At 39.7% G+C, this 21957-nt stretch overlaps 1 protein-coding gene across 1 annotated transcript; it reads left to right on the top strand.

Moving 5' to 3' along the window:
* Window positions 1-9174: 9174 nt before the first annotated feature.
* On the top strand, window positions 9175-21092 carry LOC125304476 (myosin heavy chain, fast skeletal muscle-like). The gene is made up of 38 exons (XM_048258791.1): window positions 9175-9386; window positions 9475-9618; window positions 9703-9859; window positions 9961-9988; window positions 10765-10885; window positions 10972-11064; window positions 11391-11454; window positions 11539-11637; window positions 11733-11836; window positions 11918-12056; window positions 12517-12635; window positions 12795-12944; window positions 13039-13209; window positions 13299-13599; window positions 13688-13755; window positions 13841-13928; window positions 14017-14134; window positions 14230-14353; window positions 14450-14586; window positions 15727-15982; window positions 16097-16339; window positions 16432-16608; window positions 16695-16840; window positions 16933-17023; window positions 17105-17494; window positions 17583-17828; window positions 17923-18119; window positions 18219-18405; window positions 18486-18651; window positions 18744-18868; window positions 18959-19267; window positions 19408-19611; window positions 19719-19844; window positions 19921-20091; window positions 20177-20281; window positions 20363-20458; window positions 20796-20927; window positions 21015-21092. The coding sequence occupies exons 1-38, from the start codon at window positions 9183-9185 to the stop codon at window positions 21033-21035; spliced, it is 5817 nt and encodes a 1938-aa protein (XP_048114748.1). The 5' UTR covers window positions 9175-9182; the 3' UTR covers window positions 21036-21092.
* Window positions 21093-21957: the final 865 nt, after the last annotated feature.

Raw genomic sequence — 21957 nt, forward strand, 5'->3', positions numbered from 1 at the left:
TTTTAATGATGTCACTTCGCTTCATTCACACAAACTGATAACGCTTGTTACGGTTCTGGAAGAACTGTGGCCAGATCTTTTCTCATCCCTTCTCCCCTAGTCTAGCGTGACCGTGGTCGGAGTATTGAAATTGGTTGTGGTCTATTCAGCATTTCTCCAAATATGGGTCCTCAACATGGAGACTGCTGAGTCGCGGAGGAAATTAGGCCCGGTGCTTCATCTGATAATTTGCTGCGCAGTTGATCAAGAAACCGCTGGATCGACGAAAAAGAAAACAAACGCTTTCTGCTATCGATGTCATTAAACATGGAGCCCTACAATTAAGTGGTGGTATGAGCATTCATTCAAATGCCGCCTGCGCGCCGAGAAAAACTGAAACTAATCGATAACGTTGGTATCAAAGCTCCGCTTCAACCTGTTGGAAGGCTATTTATTTATTTAACGAAACTTAATAGAACGACGTTGTTTTTTGGAACTTCCTTAGAAACAGAGCAGAGACTGTATAATACACTGTATAGCATTGAGTAGGCCTATTGTATAGTCAAATTGCAATATAACGTGGCCAAGAGCTATTGTAGCCTTCTTTCTGGGTACATGTAGATGAGCCCTATGACCCAAAAGTCTGCCATGACCGGGCCTCAGGTCAAAGAAGTTTGATAAAGGCTGGTCTATATAACCTGCATCAGAATGAGGTTTGCAATGGTGCGCCTGAAGGCACGGGTTGAAGACCCAGTCAGTTACGTCACGATATGCACATTTGTGTAAATTCATTCCTAGGTAATCAACATGACCAAAATTGAACTTTTTTTTTTACTTTGAATCTTGAAAAAAAAAATATTGACCTACCTACCGACCCATTTTTATTTTTTTTGGCTGTTACTGCAAACAAAAATATTTTTAAGGATGGCCTGGAAGTAAGAAATGCAGTGAAATTATGTCTGGTGTCAGCCTATTTGTGCATTAATGGGGTAAAAAGTGCAGTAGAAGAGGGGTTTAGTAGATTAAGTGGCAAGGGCTGCATAAAAAAGGTGGGGAGGATTGGGATTGGGTGGGGGCACCAACAAGGAGCACCCAAGAGCAACAGGGGCAAGGAAAAACTCCCTTACCAAGGAAGAAACCTTGGGCAGATCCACGGCTCAGAAAGGCTAGGCAATCAAGGACATGGGTAGATATTGAGATGAAAACACCTAATTTTATGCTTTTTCATTTTTAACTAGGTGGCGCTATACATGAAATAAGTGGTAATGGGATGGGTTGACATGCCCCCTTAAGACCAACATACAAAAAAAAGGTGGACCTCCTAGGCCCCACGGTTCTCGAGATATTCACAGAAAACTGTCTCCGCCACCTACAGGCCAGTTGGTGTATAGTAACATAAATTAATTTATTGTGTGGCCCCCCATGAACGGAATTCCACAAAACTTGGCGTGCATACAGAGGGTGTCATAATGATCCTACACTTCCAATTTTGTGCAGTTTTGACTATGTTAGGTCACAGATACCTTCAATTACACCACCTCATTTTTACTTTTTGTGTTTAACTAGGTGGCGCTTATACATGAAATGAGTGGTTATGGAATGCGCTTGACATGGCCCCTTGAGATCAACATACAAAAAAATAATGGTCCTCCTAAACCTTACGGTTCTCGAGATATTCACAGAAAACTGTGTCTGCCCTACCTACCCTCCTTTCGGGGTGCAGTCCAGCGTGGGGCTACAGATCAAAACGAAAAACGATGGTTCCATGCTATCCATATGGGGTTACATGCCCACCGTTTTGTCTACCCCGGTCTTTCAGTGTCCCGGGAATCATTGACGGAAATTTGGACATGCTAAAAAAAAAAAAAAAAAAAAAAAAAAAAAAATCTGATTCAACCTATATGATCGCCGCCAAGCGCCGGGCGGTCATAATAACAATGAAGCACTAAGCAGATGCTGAAAACAGCACTGGTATTTCACACAGCAAAAGTGGGGGTGTCCAAACTAACAATTTTAAAAAGTGGGTGGGTGTTTTGTAAGAATTTAAGAGTTTGTATATTTTAACTTTTAAATGCATCAATCAGGTGCACTTTCAAAATAAATTCAGAGGTCAGACTTGCTTATTTTTATGGAAATATTTGTGCTATAGCCTAAGCTATTTTGCACTTCAGGGCTTAAATTTCACTGCGGGATTGCGGGTATTGCGCATAATTTGTTCAAGTCCCGCAACTCTAGCCATCATAATGCGAAATTCCCGCGCATACACTTTTACAGCCTGTCTGATGACGCAATATAGCCAATCATTAAGTGGCGGAATGCGTGCTATTGACCGGACTGATCAACTACCGAGTTGAATTGAACATAGCCTCATGCAGACGCACACACACACGGAGAGAGAGCGAGAGAGAGAACCACTTTGCGCTTACGCAAATAGTCTACGCTACCATGGATTGTCTTCGACATGTTAGTTTTTTGAACATTTATTGTATCTAATGACATAGAAAACATAATGATTTGCATACACATACCGCACTATGCACAACTTTTATTCACTAGCTTAATTATAGCCTAAAACCGCCAGGTTGAAGGGGGCTAATTACTCCATAGAATTACTCTCACGTATTTTCTTAAAGTGACAGGCACTCAATTACACCTACTCATCAGCAATGTGCACTCAATTGGACCTACACACCACATTAAAGATATGCCTAAGTGTTATAGGTTAAACGTCAATATGAGGCATTCAAATTACTAAATATGTTTAGCTACTAGTAATTACTAGTAAAATGCTATACTTTAAAAAAATGCATTATTAAATAAATACACTCTATATGAATTCAAAAATATATGATAGAAACATATCACATAAGCTATCATTTTCAGTGTGTGTTTGTGTGTGTGGAGAGAGTCAAGCAGAATCTAGGATGTCCACTGTTGTGAATGATCCCACTACAGTATATATTAGTGATGACGTCAGGGTGGTGGGGGCCCCAAAATCAAACACTTTTTTAAAAAAAGTATCGAAGTATTGAAATCGCAATTCTTGACTTGACAGAATCGACCCCCCCTCCCCCCCAAATTGCCTAAATCCCCCCTACATGAATAACCTAAGGGGGGAATTCCCCCCCTATTTTGAAAAATGAATTTTAAGCCCTGCACTTCAGAATTATAACCATGCACACACAGGTGGAATAGTTATGGTGATATTGCAATAAGTTCACAACCACAAAAACATATGCTACATTTCACAGTTCAGAAATGTTCAAAAATGTCTGTACATTTCAGCACTCCATGAAATTATGCAGAAGTGGTCACCTGTGTTATTCAGCTAGTTTATTTAAGATAATATATTGGTCATTGTAATAGCCATAGCCTATAGCCTACATGCTATTCCTTTTTCAGGATGTACCCATATCTGCATGATGCGAATGTTTGCATATGGCTTATGTCAGGCTTTATATCAATATTTGTGTCTCATTATTTGATTCTTCATATTTTTTGCATTAATGTCACTAGGAAGCATGCCAATATAAATATATTTATTTATCTGTAATGGGATTGACTGGAACCTGACAATATAAGAACCATGATAGTGGGATAATCTATGGCTGAGCAATTTACAAAAAATTATGTAGGCCTACTGACAAATAGTTTACATTAGAATACATTATAATTTCGCCCCAATGAGGCTATGTAGAAATGTGTTGCAATTTCAAAACCGGATTACTCAGGAACCACTTATTGCACAGAGGCATGCTTTATATCCTCGTATTCGGTACGTTTGATGTTTATTGTGATATTGGGTTTGCCACGTGTTGTGTGAAGGGTTAGTGAAATATTAAACCGAGAGTAATGGGTGTGCACTGTGTGCAAAATGCAAATATGATTAGCCTAAATTGCACGTCGGTTCAATGTTAATTTTCTCATGAACCATTTATCACAGAAACTTGGCGCTAATATCATTGGAAAGCTTAGATTCCGCATGTGTGACCTGATGTGTGATATCATATGTATAGGTTTAGTTTAGTTGAACCTCATCTGCCAGGTATTTGACCTACCAGGTTGACACTTCAGCGTGAAAAATACTCAATAATACTCAAAGCATACCTAAAGCCGGGGAAATGCGGGGGGAATGCGCCTGGGACGGCTTCTGAAGTAGCATTGCAAATGAGAGAAAATTGAGAAAAGTCCACAGACAGGGGGTGCTCTTGAACCCTCTCACCGTCTCTGAAAGCATAATCATGGCTCAACAGGTAGATCTATAGATAGGCTAAACTCATTTTTCAGGCATCTGCGTGAGAAATCGGGGGTGTGGCGTGTGAGTGTGTGAAACTAATCAAATGCGTGTGTCTCACGGCCAATGCGTGAGAGTTGGCAGCTATGTGTTAGAAGCTAGCGCTAGCGGTTAGCCGCCTCGGTGTCAATGGCAAAACACAGCACACACGAGTTTACCCTAGAACTAATTTACAAATTAAATTGTATAGAACTACTTACATGTTCCTCGTCTCCAGGTATTTCGCGCAAAGTTGGAACTGCGCCGTCGTTTAAGATAAGTTTCCCGGCTAATCCTGCCTTGTACTGACTGTACCGTTAGTTTGAGAAACGTCTCGAAATGATTGTTGCCAGTTTCTTGCCAACTGTAGCATGGATATTTCCATCAAAAATAAATACAATCCATGCCGCTCTTCTGTCCTCTTCGGCTGGGACAAGATGAAGTGTTTTGTGCTCTTTTGTATAGCCAACAACAGAGCATTTTGCGTGGTACTTTGACATGGTGTCTTCTAATCTGAACCAGTGCTTCCAAATCGGTAATGGCTGCTATCCAAGAAGTTACTGCTGTGCCTGGTGGGTGGAGACACTGTACGTATACTCTTACGGGGTGGGAATATTCAAATATTTCGGCTTGTGACGTGTGAAGCCTTGGCGATTTTGAACAGCTCACCCAGAGGCTGAAGGCGGGATCCATTCTGAAACCTGTATCTCACTCAAAACAGCATGGATGGTTTTTCTTCCAAGTTTGTATGTGTGTGGAAGCACCAGAGACACACAATAACACCCCAAATCCCAGAAAAAGGGATTTTTGCATAATATGGGCACTTTAATAACTAACTAACTTCTATTCAAGTCATATTTCTGGGACTTTCTGGGATAATTATTTCTATTTTTTATTCACTCGTTCAAATGTTCATACAAAGAGTTCACAAAGTTCTCATCAGGTGACTGAAAGTTAGAATGGTGGTCATTTCAGACCACTTCAGCACTTCATAAAATTCTTTGAGAACTTTAAATTATTTGTAGGATATTCACAACTTGAGCTGTGTATGCAAAGACTCAGAGTTCACACATTTTTTAATAAAATATACTTTTGGGACTCCCTGCTAATACTTTTGGGAATGCAAACGTTTTTTTATTAGTATTATTTAATTTTACAATGATATGGCATGATGACAATATAAACACAGCTAACAATGGTATTAAATTGCAATAGCCTATGATTAAATGTAATAGAATATTCAACTAAGGTAGACTGCTGTTGTTCACAGCACTAAGCTATTTATGGTTACTGATATAGAACTACTCCGAGTCTCTGGCCCTCTCTTGGAGCCAGGCATAGTGAGCTGGCCCTCGGAAGAAAAAGTTTGGGGACCACTGCACTGGTGTGTTGAGCAAATTTGACTTGATGAAGACTTCTTAAAATCAGTCAATATAAAATAAATAACACTTGGTTAGATTTAATTTTTGCATTGTAAGCTGAATCAGTTTACAACACACTGGGAAGATATAATCGTCTTAAAACTGAACAGAACATAATACACAGTACTCTAATAATATATAACAGCATGGTGTTTCAACAGTGGAGATGGAGGCTGGTTTCTTATTAGTATATAGTATAGTATAGTAGATATACTTTTTTGATCCCATGAGGGAAATTTGGTCTCTGCATTTAACACAATCGGTGAATTAGTGAAACACAAACAGCACACAGTGAAGTGAAGCACACACTAATCCCGGCGCAGTGAGCTGCCTGCTTTAACGGCGGTGCTCGGGGAGCAGTGAGGGGTTAGGTGCCTTGCTCAAGGGCACTTCAGCCGCGGCCCACTGGTCGGGGCTCGAACCGGCAACCCTCCGGATCCAAGTCCAGAGTGCTAACCAGTGGGCCACGGCTGCCCGTAATTATCTGTGATATCTAATTTTAAGCTTTAATTTCTTAACTATAGTGTCCATTTTGTACTTTTGGTAGTGCAGTGTGTCCAGGCATCTATGGAGCTTAGAAGAAATCTGTCACCAAACACCAGTAATAAAACTGTAGTGCTCTTCACTTTTGGAGTATTGCCCTACAATTTACTATTTAAATCACTGCCAAAAAAAAATTTGTGATACATGCTACGCATGCATGGCAGGCATATAAAATGCAGCACATTAATATTTGACAGAGATTTAATTACATGCAATTTATTTCTGGGAGCCTACAAATCAATGGGAAATAAAATGTAGTATACTTACAAACTTATGAAAACTCCTACAAAGCTGCCAGACACATCTAAATATAAACAAGAAAGCCCTTGAAGCAAAAATGCATAGTCAAGCAGACGTATGGGGCAGACATTGCTTTATAATTGTGATATATGATAACAATTGCATTTGCAGAACACTGGCATATATGCCAACTGAACTATTCTGTTGATAAAACATATTCATTGGCAACATTGCACTATATGCCACTTCCATTAACTTCTTATTCCATTTTTTTCTGCTCAGTTAAAAATAACCACAGATTTTTATCATAATGAGCATATCAAATGTTTCCAAACACATCAATCAAACACATCATGCCTTATTAGAGCTCTGCTTACTTGACAGAAAATGGTCAATAAAAGAGCCTGCTGGGAGTATGGGAGGGCTGCAAAAGGGGGGGTTCCAGTGCACAGTAAGTCTTTCACAGACACAGAAAGGAGGTGGCTCCTATTAGAGAATGTCACATGTGTCTCTTCATCGCTAAAGCAACTAATACACTTATGATTACTACATTACATTTATTGATATACTAAAATACTTGTCTTTGTTTGTTTTTATCATTTTTAGATACACATAACAACTGTGGAAATTTCATCTTATTTTGGGAGAAAAAGGTAAGGTACATCTGATTTACAATACATCTGAATTATCTGAACAGCTAAACGATTCAAACAAGCTATTGCATTCTAGTAAAGTAAATCTTTCGGGGGGGGACATTTACAGATTATTGCTATGGCACAGTTGTAGCTCCTTTCAAGGTCTTATGTGAATAGATATGCAATCTTTGCAGACAGTGATGCCACTAGTTAGGACACTAATGCCTTTATGAATCTTGAACGGAAGCTTACGTTTAAACATCCCCACCCTCCACCATAATTCATTGATATACCGCCTAAAAACTTCAACAAGGAAATGGAAAAGTTGGAAAAGTTACATCATCATCAGAGTCAATTAACCCTGTGCCTCACTACCACTGGTCACTACAGTGGAAAGCTATTCAAAAGCCATTTTCCTGTATGGGTTGCAGTGGCGTAACTGCTTATCAGCCACTTCAGTAGACACTACTACTTAACACCGTAGCCTTCCTCCAAATCGTGAGCAGTTGTAACTGCAAATGCAATACCAAAAATCCAAGATGGCCGACAAAAGTCCAAAGTAACATCTAGTTAGTATTATAATTGCTTTATTTTTCAAATACTGATTTTATATAAGCTGCAATATTGATTAACCATGTATCTACATGTATCATCATGCATTAGCTATTGCATGTTAAAAAATTATAGTTGATTGATGATTGAATGTTTTGAAAGGGGGAAGACATAGAATTTATCAAAGCATTAGAGAACACATTGGATATACTTGAAAGCTGACTCCATAGATAAGACTTCTTGCAATTGCTGTTGTCCATAACCTGGAAGTTCCAAGGCAGGCTGTTTTAACATTTATAGATATGGCAAGCCTGGAACTGCACTGGATAAACTTGAAAGCAGATGAAAGATTGATAAGGCCACTTGCGATTTTGTGTGCATCCATGGTAAGCCGTTTTAATGTTTGAAGTTATGGCAAGTCATCTGCAATTAGAATTTTGCCTAGAAGCAATCAAACAATAGATATTGATAATAAACTAAATATATGCCATGTGTTTAAGTATTTCGATTCCCAGCGCTAGTAGGCATTTCAACGGCAACTAAGCACAAAACATTAGACTGCCTCCTGTTAGAGCAGCTTAATTAGCAATAGCGTGCGGTGATGGTTCCGTACCCTCTTTGACAGCTCGGGAATATCAATGCAGCAGAGGTATGTTTGTAACCTGCATATTTATGTTTTTTACGAGCAAACTTTTTGCATGATCTTCAAATTAATTGTGATGCTATATGGGCCTCATTTGAGAGATTAATGTTATTATTTAGGTCGGAAATTATCAGAACATACCGTGAAACAAAGTTTTCATATTACAACTTTGCTGATAACATTTCAAATAGATGCCAGTTAGCGCATTAGCAAGTTTTTGTGTAAACTAGGCTGTTGGTGTTGTTTTATAGCCTTTTGCTTGTGTGTAGTTATTTTTTAGATTTTGACAAGAGCTTGTGATAGCATGGGCTCACGCAAGCTGTCAAACACAGTCCACTAGCCTATGTGGTGAACCCCTCTACTTTAAGCTTATATCTTGATGTGTTTATCAACACACTGTATAGAACTAACTGTAACTGTATAGAATGTGGTGCTATCAGAGCAAGATGTTACAGATGGCGCATGAAAAAAAAAACGCAGAGATTTAAGTGGCATCGAAATGAAGCACCGAAATCCACGTTGTTATTTGATGTCATAACTACAGCCAACTGCCATACAGCCAACCTTATATTCAATGTGTAAATTAGTATAATGGGGGATGGGATTAGATTTCAGGACAATAATGCAATAAATAAATTGGTTCCATTATTATTTAGATATCAACGGACTGTTTTGTATTTGACTTTTTAATGAATTGCATTTTGAGTACCCTATGTACGTTGATAAGCTCCATATATTAAGGTGTGACAGACAACTGTAGTTTTGTCCCCTAATGACTGTCAACCAATTTATTTACAGTACCGTGTCTATACTGTACATGTCTGATTGTTCAAAACATTTTGTGTTGGAAACTGTTTGCTCTTCATGTTTATGATTAATTGCAGTAACCAGCAACCATGGGGGACAGTGATATGGCCACGTATGGCAAAGCTGCCATCTACCTTCGTAAGCCTGAGAAGGAGAGAATGGAGGCCCAAAGCAAACCCTTTGATGCAAAGACTGCTTGCTTTGTGGTTGATAAAGAGGAGTTGTACGTCAAGGGTACAATTAAAAAGAAGGATGGCGGCAAAGTCGTCGTTGAAACGCTTGAAACCAAGGAGGTACTTTAGCAAGGCTGTTGAAATTGTTCACTCAGAAAGTGTCTTGAGTACATTTTTTTGTTAAAGCTGTTTTCTACATTGGTTTCAGGAAAAGACAGTGAAGGAAGATGAAGTCTTCCCCTTGAATCCTCCCAAATACGACAAAATTGAGGACATGGCCATGATGACCCACCTCAATGAAGCCTCTGTCCTGTATAACCTCAAAGAGCGTTATGCAGCATGGATGATCTATGTAAGCATTACTGTTGTAAACAAATAAAAAAAAAAATGAATTTGAAAAGCTGAAAAAACTGTTTTCTTTATTTCTTCATTCTAGACCTACTCTGGACTTTTCTGTGTCACTGTGAATCCCTACAAGTGGCTCCCAGTATACGACCAAGAAGTGGTGAATGCCTACAGAGGCAAGAAGCGCGTGGAGGCCCCGCCCCACATCTTCTCTGTCTCTGACAACGCATTTCAGTTCATGCTCCAAGGTATGCTTTCAGTTTTAAACCCATCACTGAATAATACATTATATATTTGATTCATTTATGTAAAATGAACCATTCATGTCAATCTCTATTTTGCCCCACAGACAGAGAGAATCAGTCTGTCCTGATCACGTAAGTGTCTATGCATCCCTTAAAACTGTTTACATTATTAAAAGGCTAAACCTTTACATTACTCTTCTGGTACACTTTGTAATTGTGATATAGAAAATTGGGTAACACTTTATTTTAAGGTTAACATGTTAGCCACCAATACATACCTAATTAATACCTGTATTAGAGACTTGTAAGGCATGTGTTAGGCAACATTGACCATTTGTTAGGTGTGTATTCACAAATTTCTTGTTCATGATAAATTAGGCCTTTATTATTGATATAATCTTAATAATGACCTTGTAAGCCTTGATCTCTACATACTAATTAGTAGTAAGTACCAAAATAGAATATGCATAACCTACTATATACTGTCTGAATAAATCCCAAATAGTAGGAGAACAGTTGTAGAATAAGCAAGTGTATGGCTCAACCTCATTGCTGCATTTCACTGCCCAGGTTGCTGTGTGAAATAGCACTTAATAACTGGGAGATTGGCTCCCATGGAAACTGGTTCCTTGGTAGCAAGCACATTATCATAAGTAATACCTCAGTATACAAGTAGGTTATGCATATTCTATTTTGGTACTTACTACTAATTAGTATGTAGAGATCAAAGCTCTTTATTAAGATTATATCAATAATAAAGGCCTAATTCGTCATGAATAAGAAATTTGTGAATACACACCTAACAAATGGTTAATGTTGCCTAACACATGCCTTACAAGTCACTAATACAGGTATTAATTAGGTATGTATTGGTGGCTAACAAAATTGCAATATCTTCTGTTATATAGTGGAGAATCTGGTGCTGGCAAGACTGTAAACACCAAGCGTGTCATCCAGTACTTTGCAACAATTGCAGTGTCTGGTGGGAAGAAGTCAGACGCACAAGCCGGCAGCAGTGGAAAAATTAAGGTATAGGACCCCTTGCATATTTATAGGCAAATTGTCACATAGCAACAAAGACAGTAACTTCAATGACAATATCTATTGACGTGCAGGGCTCTCTTGAAGACCAGATTATTGCTGCAAACCCACTGCTGGAGGCTTATGGTAATGCCAAGACTGTGAGGAATGACAACTCTTCACGTTTCGTAAGTTTAGTTTCTCATCTAGTCTAGTGTTTTGTTTTTTTTTTCGTTTTTAGATAGAATCGACTTCTTAGGGTTTTTCTTTTAACTCAAATGTATCATGCAATTTGTTTTATATCTATTAGTATATCTTTTAAAAAACTTAAACCTCTACACTATCATCTTTTTTTGTGTGTTAGTAAAGGCAGTATTTATTGTTACTCTTAGGTCTATTACTGAATATTTTAATATTTATTAAATACTTGCATATTTTACTCATGTCTAACCTGCTATGGTTAAAAGCATGAGCTAAATGAATATATGTTATGTCAAAATGTAATCTCAAACAGGGAAAATTCATCAGAATTCACTTCGCCACATCTGGAAAACTGGCTAGTGCTGATATTGAGACTTGTAAGTATAATTGTTCAAGGTAGAAATCTTCTTTTATTGCCTTAAATGTATGAAATTAAAATACATCCTTCCCTGTGTAAAAAGACCTGCTGGAGAAGTCTAGAGTGACATTCCAGCTTCCTGATGAGAGAGGCTACCACATCTTTTTCCAGATGATGACCAACCACAAGCCTGAAATTATAGGTAAGGTTAATAATTTCACCAAAGGTTTAAAAAATGTTCATTTAATTCAATAAATATAATTCTGAATTTCTAAATCAATTTTTTAATCCCGACAGAAATGTCCCTCATCACTTCCAACCCCTATGACTTCCCAATGTGCAGTCAGGGTCAGATCGCTGTGGCGAGCATTGATGACAAAGAGGAGTTGGATGCCACAGATGTAAGTTTTCCAATAATGGGTTTTAGCCTCTTCAATTTCTTGAAGAAAGCTTTAAAATAATCAAATAATTTATCATTCTAGGATGCCATTGACATCCTTGGTTTCACTGGAGAGGAGAAAGTCACCATTTACAAGCTGACTGGTGCTGTGCTCCATCATGGCAACATGAAATTCAAGCAGAAGCAGCGTGAGGAGCAGGCTGAGCCTGATGGCACTGAGGGTAGGTTGCAACACTGTTAATTTAACGTTAAAAATGACTGGTATCAAGTTTACGCTTTTATCAAAAATGACAAAAACGGACTGGCACTGGCAGATTTGAAAAGTGCACCCAGGACGACTGACGATGCTACACCGTGCACAAAAGTGTCATACCCCCATGTTATTTATAACAACATACAGTATGTATATTCATGTAAATTCATATACTAAATTTTCTTCTAGATTAAGAAAGTATCTATCTTCTTTTAAAGAAAAACATTAACAAAACAATGGTCACTCAGATACCTTTATGTTTTTGTGAGAGACATAGCCTTTAACTTAACACTATCTTGGACAAACGTTTTGATCTAGGGAGAAGAGACTGAGGTGGTCAAACTTGTTTTTTATGTTGTCGCAAATTAGTGTGGAGTATGAAATGTGTTGTTACAAATTCCAAATCACCAAAATGCTTCACTTGTTAGATGCTGACAAAGTCGCTTACCTCTTGGGCCTGAACTCCGCTGACATGCTGAAGGCTTTGTGCTACCCAAGAGTGAAAGTCGGAAATGAGTATGTCACCAAGGGTCAGACTGTTCCACAGGTATTATTTTAGTCACTAAAAAGTTTACGTAAGATCACAAACCACTTGGCAGTATTTGGACAGAATTACTAGTAGTATAATTACCTGCTTTTATCCTTTAAGCATTTACTTTTTGGTCTCTGCGCATGGGATGACCACTGCTTGAATATTCTGTTTCAGGTCAATAACTCAGTTATGGCCTTGTCCAAGTCCATCTATGAGAGGATGTTCTTGTGGATGGTCATCCGTATAAACCAGATGCTGGACACTAAACAGCCAAGGCAGTTCTATATCGGTGTGCTGGATATTGCTGGCTTTGAGATTTTTGATGTAAGTATAAGTTAACACCATTTTTCACTCACACCACAATGTAGTATAATTTCAGTAGGGGGCATTCATATTACAAACTATTTTTCAATCACAGTACAACAGCATGGAACAGCTATGCATCAACTTCACCAATGAGAAACTGCAACAGTTTTTCAACCACACCATGTTCGTTCTGGAGCAAGAGGAGTACAAGAAAGAGGGCATTGTATGGGAGTTCATTGACTTCGGCATGGACTTAGCCGCTTGCATTGAGCTCATTGAGAAGGTCAGTTTTAATCAGTCAAATGAGCCAACTGCTAGATTTATATTGTTTTATAATATCCACTTTTAAAACTAAGCTCATTTTCCCAACAGCCTATGGGAATCTTTGCCATCCTTGAAGAGGAGTGCATGTTCCCCAAGGCCTCTGACACCACTTTCAAGAACAAGCTGTATGACCAGCATCTTGGCAAAAATCAGGCCTTTGAGAAGCCCAAGCCCAAAAAGGGCAAGGCTGAGGCCCACTTCTCCCTGGTGCACTATGCTGGCACTGTGGACTACAATGTTACTGGGTGGCTGGACAAAAACAAGGATCCACTGAATGATTCTGTTGTGCAGCTGTACCAGAAGTCGGGAGTAAAACTTCTGCCTGTCTTGTACCCACCTGTTGTTGAGGGTAACAACAAAACACTATACAAGTCTACAAGCTAATGCAAAAATACCCCATTTATACCTCCATTATTGAATAATGTGTATGTCAACAGAGTCTGGTGGTGGTGGTAAGAAGAAGAAGAAGGGTGGCTCCATGCAGACTGTGTCATCACAGTTCAGGGTGTGTATATTAAACCAATAACAACAAATCAATCATCTAATAGAATGGTGAAGAGGATGTTTTGATTGCATTCTTATCCCAACAGGAGAACTTGGGCAAGCTGATGACCAACTTGAGGAGCACCCATCCTCACTTTGTGCGTTGTCTGATTCCAAATGAAATTAAGAAACCAGGTAAAGGGCGCTTGGAAGTCAATAAAGATGTGTGCATTACTCATGTATTACATTGCGAATAGAAGATCTCATGACATGTATTTGACAGGTTATATGCAGAACTTCCTGGTCATCCACCAGCTCAGGTGCAATGGTGTGCTGGAGGGTATCAGAATCTGCAGAAAGGGTTTCCCAAGCAGAATCCTCTATGGTGACTTCAAGCAGAGGTGAACTTAGAAAGCCAATGAAGTATGACACATATTCAATACTGCATTTAGAGAAAAAGTAATGATCTACATGGACATTCATTTATTCTGTCCAGATACAAAGTGCTAAATGCCAGTGTCATCCCTGACGGCCAGTTTATTGATAACAAGAAGGCTGCTGAGAAGCTCTTGGGATCCATTGATGTTGATCACACCCAGTACATGTTTGGACACACAAAGGTAGATATGTTTCATACAATCTATTATTATGAGTACAAACAAGAGCACAGTTTTTTCTGTGTCAAATAGATGTTTAAATTGTCATGCATCCCTCAGGTGTTCTTTAAAGCTGGTCTGCTGGGTGACCTTGAGGAGATGCGAGATGAGAAACTGGTTTCCCTGGTCACAATGACTCAGGCTCTCTGCCGTGCATACCTGATGAGGAGGGAGTTTTCAAAGATGATGGAAAGGAGGTAAATTTGTATATCAAAAGTCTGAAAGACTGTTATAGTATGAGTAGTAGGACTTTACATTAATACAGATGTTATTGTATTGACTTTACATTAATACAGATGTTAGATGTTAAAATCCCTTGTGCCAAAATTCAAGGTAAAAACACATTCAGAAGCCCCTCCTCAAGTTTAACTTTAAAAAGCACACTACCCACAAATCCGCCAACAAATGGTCACAAACACAATACAAATGGCCCATCCAACAGCAGTATATAGTATGCGGCATGTCATTGGGGTTATAGGCCCACGACCCCTCATGAAGGCTTAACAGTGAAACCAGCGTCCTGGAGACACTCCCCTCCATGCTGCCACCATATTACCACATTGAAATATCCAATTAATTCCAACCCCTATGACTTCCCAATGTGCAGTCAGGGTCAGATCGCTGTGGCGAGCATGAGCAAGTTAATATTAATTGTATAGTACGCCTCGGTATCCCTCTCAATTGATAATGCATTGCTGTTTGCTAAATGATTAGCAATATTAATATTTTTTTATTTTTCTCAAAAATATGTCTCAGAAGATCCTATTATACTTTCTACTAGGGATGTAACAGTATTGTCAATTTCATGACATCGCAATAACAAAAGTGTCTCGATATAGTCATGAAAATGTGATGGTATGGTCTCAAACGATAGGTCTTCTGGGCAAAAAAACGTAGAACTGGCAAAGGAGATAATCTATGATCTGGTAGTAATTGATCTGTTAGTAAGTGTTTTTATTTTCCGAGTCTTAATTTGCCTTTTTTTAAATACTGTATCACAATTTATTTTACCCTTGATTTGTTACCGAGGTATGACATTGAGAGATTTATATTGTTACATCTCTGCAGTATTGCAATACATATTATAACGTGGACTTGTTATTGGGGTATTATCGTATCGCAAGATTTTGATATAGTTACATCCCTACTTTCTACACAATTCATGTAATTATAATTCTACAACCTATATTTATGGCTATGGATGGTTATGGATTTGGCAGACGCCTTTGTCCAAAGCGACACACAAATACAAAACAACATATTTAAAATTGAACAGGGAACAGATTAGAATGTTGGTCAAAAATGTAAGAATGCATTTCATCACCCTTCTTGTGTAGGGAGTCTGTCTACACCATCCAGTACAATATACGCTCCTTCATGAATGTCAAGCACTGGCCTTGGATGAAGGTTTACTACAAGATCAAGCCTCTGCTGAAGAGTGCTGAAACTGAGAAGGAGCTGGCCAACATGAAGGAGAACTATGAGAAACTCAAAGTGGACTGTGCAAAGGCAACAGCCAGGAAGAAGGAGCTTGAGGAGAAGATGGTGGCTCTGGTGCAAGAGAGGAATGACCTGGCGCTGCAAGTGTCATCTGTAAGTGCATAGTGTACCATTTCAATATTCACAATCATACAACTACCCAGTCTCAGCATTGTGTTGTCAATACAAAGTATGTATTGTCATGCTTCCATCTTATATTTACAATAGGGAAATGAGGGTCTCAATGATGCTGAGGAGAGGTGTGAGGGTCTTATCAAAAGTAAGATCCAGCTCGAGGCCAAGCTCAAAGAGACAACCGAGAGATTGGAGGATGAAGAGGAAATCAATGCTGAGCTGACTGCCAAGAAGAGGAAACTGGAGGATGAGTGCTCTGAGCTCAAAAAGGACATTGATGATCTGGAGCTGACCTTAGCCAAAGTGGAGAAGGAGAAACATGCCACCGAGAACAAGGTTGGGATTTGTAAAGGGACGATCAATGTAGTCTGTCGAAAATAAAGTATCTTATTTACACTGTTCACAAATGTAAAACTTTCTATGTGCAGGTCAAGAACCTAACTGAAGAGATGGCCTCACAGGATGAGTCCCTTGCTAAGCTGACAAAGGAGAAGAAAGCCCTCCAAGAGGCCCACCAGCAGACTCTTGATGATCTTCAAGCAGAGGAAGACAAAGTCAACACTCTGACCAAGTCAAAGACTAAGCTTGAACAGCAAGTGGATGATGTAAGTACAAAAATTAACATTTGACAACTTCTCACACTGAAATTTCAACATTTACCACATACTCACCTCACAATTCAAATTGGCAGCTTGAGGGTTCCCTGGAGCAAGAAAAGAAGCTCCGTATGGACCTTGAGAGAGCCAAGAGAAAGCTTGAGGGTGACCTGAAGCTGGCCCAGGAGACCATCATGGATCTGGAGAATGACAAGCAGCAGTCTGATGAGAAGATAAAGAAGTAAAGGCATTATTTATTACAAAATATCACTGTTCTATTCCCATGTATGCAGCCAACATGATTCTTCCTTTTCTTTAATCTTTTTTAATCAGGAAGGACTTTGAAACGAGTCAACTTCTAAGTAAGATTGAAGATGAACAATCACTTGGTGCTCAGCTGCAGAAAAAGATCAAGGAGCTTCAGGTTTAATTATTCTCCGCCAACTCAAACTCTGAGTGTTTTTGCAGTTTTCTGTTGTACTAACATAATATTTTTTTTCATTAGGCCCGCATTGAGGAACTAGAGGAAGAGATTGAGTCTGAGCGTGCAGCTCGTGCCAAGGTTGAGAAGCAGAGAGCTGATCTCTCCAGGGAACTTGAGGAGATTAGTGAAAGGCTTGAGGAGGCTGGTGGTGCCACTGCTGCTCAAATTGAGATGAACAAGAAGCGTGAGGCTGAGTTCCAGAAGCTGCGTCGTGACCTTGAAGAGTCCACCCTTCAGCACGAAGCCACTGCGTCAGCTCTCCGTAAGAAGCAGGCAGACAGTGTGGCTGAGCTGGGAGAGCAGATTGACAACCTCCAACGTGTCAAGCAGAAGCTTGAGAAGGAGAAGAGTGAATACAAGATGGAAATAGATGATCTCGCCAGCAACATGGAGGCTGTTTCTAAAGCTAAGGTTGATGAGATATTTACCCTCATGTTATCTTTTAAACAAACCAACTTACAATAAACGTTTTTCTACTAATGGGCATTTTCATAAACAGGGAAATCTGGAGAAGATGTGCCGTACCCTTGAAGACCAACTTAGTGAAACCAAGGCCAAGAGTGATGAGGCTGCCCGTCAGGTCAATGACCTCAGTGGTCAGAGAGCAAGACTTCAGACTGAAAATGGTGAGCTTGGCCGCCAGGTTGAGGAGAAAGATGCTCTTGTGTCTCAGCTGACCAGAAGCAAACAGGCCTTCACTCAGCAAGTTGAGGAGCTAAAAAGACTGAATGAAGAGGAAGTCAAGGTACTGTTGCCTTTGCATGAAATGAAGAATTTGGATTACATCAATCACATTTGGAGAAATGCTTTCATAAACACCCTTACTTGTTAACAAACAGGCCAAGAATGCCCTGGCTCATGCTGTTCAGTCAGCTCGCCCACTGACGCACCTTCTAAGAGAGCAGTTTGAGGAGGAGCAGGAAGCAAAGGCTGAGCTTCAACGTGGCATGTCCAAGGCCAACAGCGAGGTTGCTCAGTGGAGGACCAAGTACGAAACTGATGCTATCCAGCGCACTGAGGAGCTTGAGGAGTCCAAGTATGTGCTAAAGATGCAAAAACACAGTTGGATATATTTTGTTGACTAAAACGTTCTAAAAAATCTTTTCTGTCTTAAATCTGATGCTTTTTCCTTCAGAAAAAAAAAGCTTGCCCAGCGTCTCCAGGAGGCTGAGGAGCAAATCGAGGCAACCAACTCAAAATGTGCCTCTCTAGATAAGACCAAGCAGAGACTCCAGGGTGAGGTTGAGGACCTCATGATTGATGTGGAGAGAGCCAATGGTCTAGCTGCCAACCTTGACAAGAAGCAAAGAAACTTTGACAAGGTAATTCCTCCAAAACATCATTCAGATGTGGAATGTAGGTGAATAAGTATAAGCTTCACAACAACATCTGTTTCTACAAGGTCCTGGCAGAATGGAAGCAGAAGTACGAGGAGGGTCAGGCAGAGTTGGAGGGTGCCCAGAAAGAGGCTCGTTCTCTCAGCACTGAGCTGTTCAAGATGAAGAACTCCTATGAGGAGTCTCTTGACCACCTGGAGACCCTGAAGAGGGAGAACAAGAATTTACAACGTGAGTCAAAAACAACCCAATACATATCCCACTCAAAAAATATTTTGAAACTTTCAGATAATGTTTGCTGTAATATAACTGCATATTTGCAGAGGAGATCTCTGACCTGACTGAGCAGCTTGGTGAGACTGGAAAGAGCATCCATGAGTTGGAGAAGGCCAAGAAGACTGTTGAGACTGAGAAGTCTGAGATCCAAACAGCCCTGGAAGAGGCTGAGGTAAAATATCAGACGGGCTTTCCTACACAATTAGAAACGGAAATTATGTTGCTTTATAGATCTTAAAATGTTCTTGATTTTCTTGTTTAGGGCACTCTTGAGCATGAGGAGTCCAAGATTCTTCGTGTCCAACTTGAACTCAACCAGATCAAGGGTGAGGTTGACAGGAAGCTTGCGGAGAAGGATGAGGAGATGGAGCAGATCAAGAGGAATGCCCAGAGGATAGCCGACACCATGCAGAGCACTCTGGACTCTGAGGTCAGGAGCAGAAATGATGCCCTGAGAATCAAGAAGAAGATGGAGGGAGATCTCAATGAGATGGAGATTCAGTTGAGCCATGCTAACCGCCAGGCTGCCGAGTACCAGAAACAACTGAGAAATGTGCAGAGTCAACTCAAGGTCAGTTATGCAATAAAATAGTACAATGATCCTATCTTACCATAAATACTATTTGGTTCAAGAATGTCCATGAATCAATATTATATAATTTTGTCTTGGTAGTATGGCACATCTTTTGTCAATCCATGTTTTTCTGTTAGGATGCCCAACTGCACCTTGATGATGCTGTCAGAGGACAAGAAGACGGGAAGGAGCAGGTTGCTATGGTGGAGCGCAGGAACACCCTGATGGTGGCTGAGATTGAGGAGCTCAGAGTTGCTCTAGAGCAGACAGAGAGAGGCCGCAAAGTGGCTGAACAGGAGTTAGTTGATGCTAGTGAGCGTGTTGGCCTCCTGCACTCTCAGGTGGGGATATATCTTTCTCACCCAAAAAAATATTTTCAATCGTACCCACAGTTCTTTCAAAATATTTTTCACCATATAACATATTTGCAATTATTTCTGAATGTCAGAACACAAGTCTGATTAACACCAAGAAGAAGCTTGAGGCTGACTTGGTTCAGATCCAAGGTGAGGTTGATGACATCGTCCAGGAGGCTAGAAATGCTGAGGACAAGGCCAAGAAAGCCATCACTGATGTAAGCAATGTTTTATTTTGAACTTTAGTACTGTACATAACTTTTGTGATCTAAAACACAATTTCCCATTATTCAGGCTGCCATGATGGCAGAGGAGTTGAAGAAGGAGCAGGACACCAGTTCTCATCTGGAGAGGATGAAGAAGAACCTGGAGGTCACTGTGAAGGATCTGCAGCACCGCCTGGATGAGGCTGAGAATCTGGCCATGAAGGGTGGCAAGAAACAACTCCAGAAACTGGAGTCCAGGGTGAGTGACTAAACTTGGGTGAGATATTCTTAATGTAATAAATAAAATGAAGACATTGTGAAATGAAAATCTTGCTCATGTAAAGGTTCGTGAGTTGGAAAGTGAGGTGGAAAATGAACAACGACGTGGTGTTGATGCTGTCAAGGGAGTCCGCAAATACGAGAGGAGAGTGAAGGAGCTCACCTACCAGGTACAAAGTTTCTTTCACCACTATTGAACAGCATTTATCTCAAGGAGGACAATGATTGACAGATTGTTTTTCTTTTTGTAGACTGAGGAGGACAAGAAAAATGTCAACAGACTGCAGGACCTGGTTGACAAGCTGCAGCTGAAGGTCAAAGCCTACAAGAGACAGGCTGAGGAAGCTGTAAGTTGTTTCTTGTGTTGCCTATATGGTCAAACGTCTTGCCTTTTATATTAATAAAAATGACAATGTCTAATTTGAAAACACTGGACTAAAAAGAATAAAAGATAAACAACTTTTCGGTTCATCCAAACACCATCATCAGTTGTAATGAATGCAACAGGAAGGATGAACACCAAAACATTTTGTAACTCCTTTAAGTTCAGTGTTTTGAAAGTAAACGTTTTAAAAGAACTGCTATCACCTGGACCCTAAATTAATCTTCATAGACACACAAAAAAAAGATTGGTTTGCTTCAAAACAGAAGCATCTGAACTCGAACATACTTTTTCATTATTAGGAGGAGCAATCCAACTCCCACCTGTCCAAGTTCAGGAAGGTTCAGCATGAGCTAGAGGAGGCTGAGGAGCGTGCTGACATTGCTGAATCCCAGGTCAACAAGATGAGAGCAAAGAGCCGTGATTCTGGAAAGGTAAATCTAATTTGCCATATTTCAATGTATTATAAGCCATCATGTTCATACCTAATTTCATTTAATTCCTCAATTTCTCTTTCTCAGGGCAAGGAGGCTGCAGAGTAAATCCTGTGAAATCTGACCAATCACTCATTTGGATTAATATCCAGATTGCTGTGACCACTCTGTAACTCCTACATAATAAAAGTCTCTTCAGAATATGAGTATATTGTTTTTAATTACAATCAGAATTAATTGTGATCAGAATTTGTAACATGTTTCGACTATTCTATTTGCATTTAAAATCACTTTAAGATTTCAAGGTCCGTTGGCTAAAACAGACTTGTTTGCCAATAATGAACGATGCGGTAACACTTTCTATGAAGGTCACTGTTATAATCAGTTATGCATACATTCATAACACCTTATATTGCGATCATAAGTAATTATAATAATAATTAAAATAGTTCACAAACAAGCATGAGACTCTTTTGCAATCCTCATAATGCATTATGAACTGTTGCTTGAATGCATTTTATATAACAATTGACCGATCCCAAGCCCCGCCCCCTTTTACTAAGTCACAATGAGGACTTCGGAGGACCTCGGTCAACTTCGGTCAAGTGTCGATTCTGTATGACAATACGCCGGTTATGCGAATGCTATACACGGGTTTCCGTTTACCAACAAAACTAGATGTGCGCGCAGCAGTGAGGCAGAAGACGCTTGGTGGCCGTCCACAACATAGTCGGCTGCTGTAAGCTACAATCGGATTTTTTTGTATACCCCTGTTGTCTCAATGATAATAACATCTCATTTCAGACTATATTTCAAAGTTTGATGTTCATTTGATTATTAATATAACATCGATTTTGTCATTTTTTGGCAAAGACATGCATTTAGTTAGGTATATTGAACATATTTAACATTCTCTAACCATCGTGATTTCGAATTGGTGCCGTTTTCAGCACAAAAAAACTAATTTTATTCTTTTGCTCTTTTGCATTGCTCTATGCTGTTCTATGGTGCTTTCTGCCTCTTGGTTGCG

This window comes from Alosa alosa, chromosome 12 (assembly GCF_017589495.1).
Source record: "Alosa alosa isolate M-15738 ecotype Scorff River chromosome 12, AALO_Geno_1.1, whole genome shotgun sequence".
Taxonomy (NCBI): domain Eukaryota; kingdom Metazoa; phylum Chordata; class Actinopteri; order Clupeiformes; family Clupeidae; genus Alosa; species Alosa alosa.

Coding starts and splice junctions, on each gene's coding strand:
- LOC125304476 (XM_048258791.1), top strand. CDS start 9,183: ATGGGGGACAGTGATATGGCCACGTATGGCAAAGCTGCCATCTACCTT. Junction 12,636..12,794: donor AGGGTCAGACTGTTCCACAG/GTATTATTTTAG, acceptor ATTCTGTTTCAG/GTCAATAACTCAGTTATGGC. Junction 12,945..13,038: donor CTGGCTTTGAGATTTTTGAT/GTAAGTATAAGT, acceptor TTTCAATCACAG/TACAACAGCATGGAACAGCT.